Genomic DNA, 7744 nt, shown 5'->3' with positions numbered 1-7744 from the left:
GCACACCCCACCTCCCTCCCAAGACCTGTCCCCCTTGCCCACCACCCAACCCATCCCCCTTGCCCACCCCACCTCCCAGCCCCATACCCTTCTGCACGACCTCCCGATATCCCTCTGACCCCAATCCCCTGGATCCTCCCTTCTCCCCGCTCCTGGGTAGGTTTTCTACACTCACTCTCTGGTCCCGCATCTCCTTCTCCTGTCTTAGCCCACTCTCCTTTCTCTCACACCTTACCTTCTCCCCCACGGGATCCATTGACCGTGCCTGCCTGTCAGGCTGTCCCTGCTGCGAAGGGCCTCCTCCCTGGGTGACGTTGGGGCCGTCGCTTCCTGTGCGGTTGCCCAGGCTCCTTGTGACGAGCGGCTCCGGGGTGAAAGTTGGCGGCGGTGGCGGCTCCTTCCTGTCTCACAGCTGCTTCCAACATGGCGGCGGCGGCGGCGGCAGGGAGAGGGGCAGCGGCCGAGGCCGACTCGGACTGGCTCCTCACCCGCGACGGCTGCCTGAGCTGCGAGGAGGGCCTGCGCAGCCTGGCCTACCACCCGTCCCTCAACGCCATCCTGGCCGTCACCAACCGCTCCACCGTCAAAGTCATCGACGGCACTTCGGGCGCCGTGCTGCAGGTGTCCCGGTTAAACGGTGAGTTATGACGGGGTGAGGGAAAACCGAGGAGGCCCCGGTCCGGCACACCTCCCAGCTGGGCTCCTCCAGCGAGGCAAGAAAGGCCGGTTAGAAGCGCTGGGAGCGGGTGACTGGGTGGAGGATCGAGTGGGTGGGGTTGGGACGGGGGAAGGTTGGCACTGACGGGAATAAGAATCTGGGGGTGGGCGACAGGTCAAGGCCCGGGGCTTCGCTCAGACTGCAAGGCCGGGGTTGGGACAGGACAGGCCCGGCCGGGGTGATGTTGCCTTGTTGTGATGAGAATGTTGGGCTTGTTCACCGGCCCGGTTTATAAGCATGATGGGCCGGAAGCTGGCCTGTCCCTCTGCCCGGAGCCTGGGCCAGAAGCTGTCCCTGGGAAGGAGAGTGGGGATATGGTGCGATTTGGGGATTAAATGTACAATACGATGATCCACCGAGCCCTTTATTTTCATCCTCTTCTCCGATTAGCTTTCACAGACCGGTTCTGTTTCTCTTCCCACATACCCGGAACCGCCGGTTTCCCTCTAGCTTTTTTTTTTGTTTCTCTTTCTCTGCCCCCTGCATTTTTTGCTGTTTAAAATGGCCCAGAAATAGCCTGTTTTCCCTGTCATAGTGCTCTGTTCTGGAAACAAAATGTATTGATACATGTGCCATAAAATGTGTTACACACGCACATTTGTACTCCTTTCTAAATGTGAACATAATTGGCATAAGCATTCTATATGTTAAATGTGCTCAAATATATGTTCACAATTGTCAATGTAGATCGAAAATACAGGGTAACGTGCATCCAGGTAGGCACGCTTATACATGATAACTGTATCCATAACTTTGCTTCCCTATTTAATATTGGTATATCACTGATTTGTAATTGGTAGTGTACACTTATTTATGTATCCATTGTCCACATTTACATTTCAATTTTACTGTCTTTTACTAATGAGTCAAAATTGACCGGATCAAGAAGTGGATCACCTTTAATATGTACATGCTTTCATCTTGCGGTCTCAGGACTTTGTGGGAAAAAGTTAACAAATGAGGATGACATTTGTCTACATGTGAAATCTGAGATTTCTTTGTGCTATAATTATGTTGTTAACTGGAAGTAATGTTTGTGCAGCAATAAATTTCTGATCTATTTCCTCATTGTAGCAATGCTTTTAAGTAGTTCAGTAATAAATCCCAGTTCAGATCCTTGTTATCCACTAAACCTATTTTACATTCTACAATTTATTAAATTCTGAGTAAGCTAATTGGAGCCCATTGTTATTGTTTGTTTATTGAATATTATTTATACCATTCCTTTAAACTATGAAGTTTTAGGATACTCTTTTTGGACTAATTTACATCATTTTAATCATTTGGATAATCTCTGACATTAGAAACCTTAGCTAAAGTCAATTCTTTATGAAATGTACAAAATTTAAAATTTAAAAATTAGTTGTCATCTTTCAAACATCCCTTTCATAGTCTGCTTCAATTTTTGTTTTCTGTGCAATTTTGTTCTTGTGGTCAAAAGGATGACTCAAGGTCATCAATATTTAAGACTGTCAAGAAATCCAGTGGGTAATTCAGAAGAGACTTCTTTACCCAAGGAATGCTAAGAACATGAACTTGGAACCACAGTGAAGTGAATAGTATTGATCCGTTTAAGGGGAAACTAAACAAGTATATGAGCGAGATGGGAATAAAGGGTTACGACAGTAGATTTAAATCTGGTAAAAATTCTTGAGTAGAACATAAACAGTGTCATTGGGCCAAATGGCTTGTTTCTGTGTTTTATATTCTGTGTAATTCAGTAATGTACGAAAAGTCTGAATGGTAGATGAATGCAAAATTCAAGAAAATCTAACTACACTGTGCACTACAATTTACTGTAAAGACATTGAATTTATACAGTTCAGTTGCAGCTCAAAGGACTGCAGAGCTGTTGAATTGTTCAATTGCTGACTTTTGTGCATTATAATTTTATAATTCAGCATAGATGTACTCAATAACATGCTACAGTTATGTTTTCAAACCAAAATATTGAAGTAAAAAGCAGATAATCACAGTTGTAGCATTACCGATTTGATTTAATTTGCAAGAATACATCCTGTTTGGATCATTGTCCAAGTGACTATTTACGAAGGTATAGCCATATTTCCAGAGCAGTCTGTGGTTAATTTATGGATAAGATTGTGGATTCCTCAAAAGTATGTACTTGGAGTGTTTGGATAGTACAATGTAAGCATATAGTCACAACAGAATGATATAGTTATATCTTATCGTGAAAGTATTTTACACAAAACCTTTTATAATACTTCACTGATCCAATTTACTTTTGCTTCATGAAAGGTTCATAACCATTTAAGCAGTGCTGATGTCCCCCCCACCACTGTTTATATGCTGAAAGGTAGTGATTCATTTCTTTCCAAACGCCTTAATGATGAGCTAAGGCCTTCTCCACTCATCTGACCTCCGTCTGCTCAGTCCATTCTTTCTTCTAAGATCAAAGTAATCTCTTCAACCCTGAGAAATATTATTCAATTTTTAAGTTAACAGCAACCCTACTCTTACATTGTGCTGATGATCTCAAGCATGGAATATAATACTTCTTGTTATGTATTTTGAGTAACTTACAAACTAGTGAGTAATAAAATTTAAGAGTCCTATGTTGGGTGATTGTGAATCATGCACCTTGAGTTAAAACTCTTGTGAAAAGCATTTTTTGATGTTTAAGTTTTTAATGTCTATCCAGATAAATAGATGAGATATTACACAATGATATTTTACTACTGCTAGGACTGTGATTGTACTCCCCAGCATAAAAATACTAGGTTCTGGATTTAGCAAGAAATTCTTGTTACTGTTGGAAATTTGGTGTCACATGATTGTCCAAAAAAAAATGAACAATGATGAAGGAAAAGAAACTAGGAGTCAAGATCTGGAAGGCATAGGTTTAGGGTGAGGGGGGAAAGATATAAAAGAGACCTAAGGGGCAACATTTCCACTCAGAGGATGATATGTGTATGGACTGATCTGCCAGAGGAAATGGTGGAGGCTGGTACAATTGCAACATTTAAAAGGCATCTGGATGGGTATATGAATAAGTTTAGAGGGATATGGGCCAGATGCCGGCAGGTGGGACTAGATTGGGTTGGGAAATCTAGTCGGCATGGACGAGTTGGACAGAAGGGTCTGTTTCCATGTTGTACATCTCTATGATTCTGACTATTTTATATGAAGTGAAATCAGAAATTGCTGGAAATGAATTGTACCCGTGAAGAGAATAAAAGATAAGGTAGTGTTTATGATAAATGGTGTACCTGAAACATAAGCTTGTATTTTCCTTTCATAAATGTTGACAGACTTATCACCAATATTTCATTTCTGAATGATAAATACTTGATACAAAGCCTAAAGTCCTAATACAGCTATGATTATCATTGATTTTAGGAAACTTTGTGTTTCAGTGAGAGTTTTGATCTGACAGACTCTGTTTTAACAACTCTGTGCCCTTGTCTGTACTTTTTATCTTACGTTAGACAACATTTTTGTAATTAAAAAATGACTTTTTTCTAATAAAAAAGAGTGCAGTTGAATTGTTTAACTTGGAGATTGAGTAGTGATAAAATTAGTTTGATATGATTTGTGGAGTCTGAAACTGAATTGATTAGAGAGCAATTGTGCCTCAAAGATTGGGAAAGGATTAGGCAGGTAGAATGAGAAATGAAGAAAACTGGACCTGATATCAAAATAGCATGCTATTGTAAAGTAATGCCTGGTGTATGAAGTAACTGCTGAAAATTCAATGTGTGTATATATAATGTGATATAAGGTGGCTTTTTTTCTGTGATAATTTTGAGCTACAAATTTAGTTTATTCCTGCAGCATGTTTATGAAGAATTGTCACTGGAGTCAAAACCTTAATTCTATTTTCTCACCACTGATGCTGCCAGACCTGCTGAATTTCTCCAGCAATTTCTGTTTTTGTTGTTTACTGAAAATTAACTTTTGGTTTTTAGGATGCCCTGATTCTCTTTGTTTTGTGCACAAGTGCACTTGTCACTGACTACCAGGTGCAACCCGTTCAAGTATTTTCATTTATAGGGAGCTTGACTTCCTTGGTTGTGCTCTTGTTTCTTCCTACGTTATGTTTATAAGTGAGCAGGAAGTGATCAATCTGCTTCAAATTCTTCCCCTCACTGACCTATTTTTGACAGCACTAAGTTCCAAAAGAAAATCTGAATGTATTCCGTTTAGCCATTTATGTTCTATGACTCAGTAAAGCAGAAATTATATTTCCCATGTAGAAATGTTGAATTAGCTAAGTATATAAGCAATTCTGTAACCTTGGCAGCTACATTTCCTTGATTACTATTCAGTTAAAACATTTTATTTGGGGTGGGTGAGTGCCAGGTATGGCAAGACTTAACAATTCCTGAATTATGTTGATATTGCACAATTTTCAAAAGGAAATCATTGCAGTGCACATGGACACCCTTTCACTTCAAAACTCCAGCTACCCCATTTTCCAAAAATCCATTGGAGAAAGATTGCTGTGCTGTAAAAGTCTCCCTCCTAGAGTGGAAGAGCCTGTTGGCCAAAGGCATGCTTATTTGTTGTTGTTACATTGACCAGCTGAAAGTTGTCATGTGTAAATTGAACTGTCTTAGCTGTAATACTGGTGCTATAACCCCTTTACTTGTCCAGGCTTCCAGGAGGAATGACCATGAATGACATTGCAGAGAATATTTACGAGCACCTGTAGAACAGAACTGGAGCATTTGATGGGAAGGGTTGCCAAAGATTTTGCCCCTGGAATGTTTTTATTCTTACTCCTGAAGCTGATTTCTGAAAGATTAATCTTTTGTACTGTTGCTCTTTTTTTAAATGACATAGGTGTTGTAATGCACTTCAGTAGCATGATGCTATTTGGATAATTTCCCAGAAGTTTGGAGTGTACTACAGTACTGGGAGTAGCATTCAGGACCTGCAGGAATGTTTATTTTCACCTGAGCTGTTAGTAGCTGGGACTGACTAGGTGCCATTCAATCAGAGTCGATGTTAAATTTTGCTGCATGATGCCTTTGGAACTGCCCCATTTAAGAACTGTGTTGTGCAAACTTATTTTGAAACTTAAAAGGAATTCTTTCCACACTTGCACCACTTAGTTTATGTAGTTGAAGTAATTGTGCTCTCCCTCCAATCTGCAACTGTTCTGCATTTTGTGTATTTAAAAACCAACAAAATGTGAATTTTTCATTGCTGGTCTATGGACTTCACTGACAAGGTCAGCAATTATTGGGCACCCCTAGATACCCTTGAAGATGGTATTTATAGTTTGAAGTTGAGATTGCATGTCACTTTTCTTAATTGTTAATACGATATAGATATATCTGATTAGTCATCTATTCACCCTTCCTGCTTAGAATCACAGAAACCCAAATGTGTTGAAGCAGGTCACTTAGCCTGTTGAGTCCACACCGACCATCTGAAGGCATCCCACCCAGACCCCACCTCCCTACTGTATGACCCTGCATTTCCTATGGTTAACCCACCTACCCTGCATGGCTAATTCACCCAGCCTACACATCTTTGTGTGAGGAAACTGGAGCAACCAAAGGAAACCATGCAGACATGGGGAGAACGTGCAAACTCCACACAGACAATTGCCCGAGACTGAAATCAAACCCTGGTCTGTGGTGCTGTGAGGCAGCAATGCTAACCATGAGCCAATTGCTGTTGAGAAGGTGGTGGTGAGCTGTTTTCTTGAACTATGCAGTCCTTGGGATGTAGGGACACTCAATGCTTTTAGGATTTTGACCCAGTGTCCGTGAAAGAACAGTTTTGTTTCAAATCAGGATAGTTTGTGGCTTGGAGATGAACTTCCAGATGGTGGTGTTTCAGTGCACCTGACCTTCTATTTCCAGGTGGTATAAATCACCGGGTTAGAAGATGCAGTTGAATGAACCAAAGTGTGTTGCAGTGCATCTTGTAGATGATAACATGGCCACTGTGTGTTGTCAGTAGTGAAAGGAATAAATTTTGAAGATAGGTGGTGAAGTAGGATGTTAATACAGATTGCTTGTCCTGGATGATGTTGAGGATCTTGTGTTGTTGAAGGCACACACATCACGGCAAGTGGAGATTATGCAACACTTCTACCTTAGAGATGGTAGATAGGTATTAGGGAGACAGGGTAGAGTTTACTTGTCATAGAATTCCTTGTCTCTGACCACAGTTAGAGGGAACTTACAGATGTTAATGTTCCCATGTCCCTTCTACTTGTAGACAGTATAAGTTGCATGGTTGGAAGGTGCTGCTGAAAGAGCTTTGAAGTGATACTGCTGTATATCTTTTAGAATGGACACACTACAGTAACTGTTTACGATGAGTGGAAGCAGTGGTTGATGAATCAATCAGTTGGACAGCTTTGTCACGGATGGTCGAGAGTGTGGTGCTGGAAAAGCACAGCAGGTCAAGCAGCATCTGAGGAGCAGGAGAATCAACGTTTTGGGCAAAATCCCTTCATCAGGAATGGGGTTGTGAGCTGAGGGAGGGGGTGGGGCTAGGGGGAAGGTAGCTGAGAGTGCGATAAGTAGGAGGAGGTAAGGGTGATGGTGATAGGTTGGAGAGGAGGGTGGAGCAGATAAGTGGGAAGGAAGAATGACAGGTGATGAAGGCAGTGCTGAGTTAGAAGGTTGGAACTGGGATAAGTGGGGGGGAAGGGAAATGAGGAAATTGGTGAAATCCACATTGATGCTGTGGGATTGTCGGGTCCCGAGGCGGAAGACGAAGGTTTCTTCCCTCAGGGATCTGTGTTAAGGCAGTGGCGTCAGAGGAGGCATAGGTCCTGTATCTCCTTGGCAGAGTGGAAGGGGAAGTTGAAGTGTTTGGCCAGAGGGCGATGGGGTTGGCTGGTGCGGGTGTCCCGGAGATGCTCTCTAAAGCGCTCTGCGAGTAGGTGGCCTGTAGAGGAGACTGTACTGGATACAGTATATGACGTGTGGAAGTGCTGATTGATCTGGAAGGCTCTTTTGGGGCTTTGGACAGAGGTTGAGGAGCCTTGGATGGAGGGGAGGGGGGAGTGTGGAAAGAGAGGGGTAGAGTGAGGAGGGA

General features: G+C 42.3%; 1 protein-coding gene and 1 long non-coding RNA gene across 15 annotated transcripts in view; one reads left to right on the top strand and one right to left on the bottom strand.

The window, feature by feature from the left end:
* The window catches only part of LOC122552674, a 58986-nt gene extending 58599 nt beyond the window's left edge, over nt 1-387 (bottom strand). For all 10 annotated transcript variants that reach the window (XR_006312451.1, XR_006312448.1, XR_006312450.1 and 7 more), the window contains exon 1: nt 236-387. This is a non-coding gene — a long non-coding RNA (uncharacterized LOC122552674). The remainder of the gene's footprint in view (nt 1-235) is intronic.
* A 36-nt stretch (nt 388-423) lies between these two features.
* Nucleotides 424-7744, top strand: part of birc6 (baculoviral IAP repeat containing 6) — a 242598-nt gene continuing 235277 nt past the window's right edge. For all 5 annotated transcript variants that reach the window (XM_043695518.1, XM_043695521.1, XM_043695519.1 and 2 more), the window contains exon 1: nt 424-637. In XM_043695518.1, the coding sequence (XP_043551453.1) occupies nt 424-637 (214 nt within the window). The remainder of the gene's footprint in view (nt 638-7744) is intronic.

Source organism: Chiloscyllium plagiosum, chromosome 9, assembly GCF_004010195.1.
Source record: "Chiloscyllium plagiosum isolate BGI_BamShark_2017 chromosome 9, ASM401019v2, whole genome shotgun sequence".
In the NCBI taxonomy this organism is placed as follows: domain Eukaryota; kingdom Metazoa; phylum Chordata; class Chondrichthyes; order Orectolobiformes; family Hemiscylliidae; genus Chiloscyllium; species Chiloscyllium plagiosum.
The sequence above is the reverse complement of the archived record's forward strand: the minus strand, read 5'-3'. Positions and strand labels throughout refer to the sequence as shown.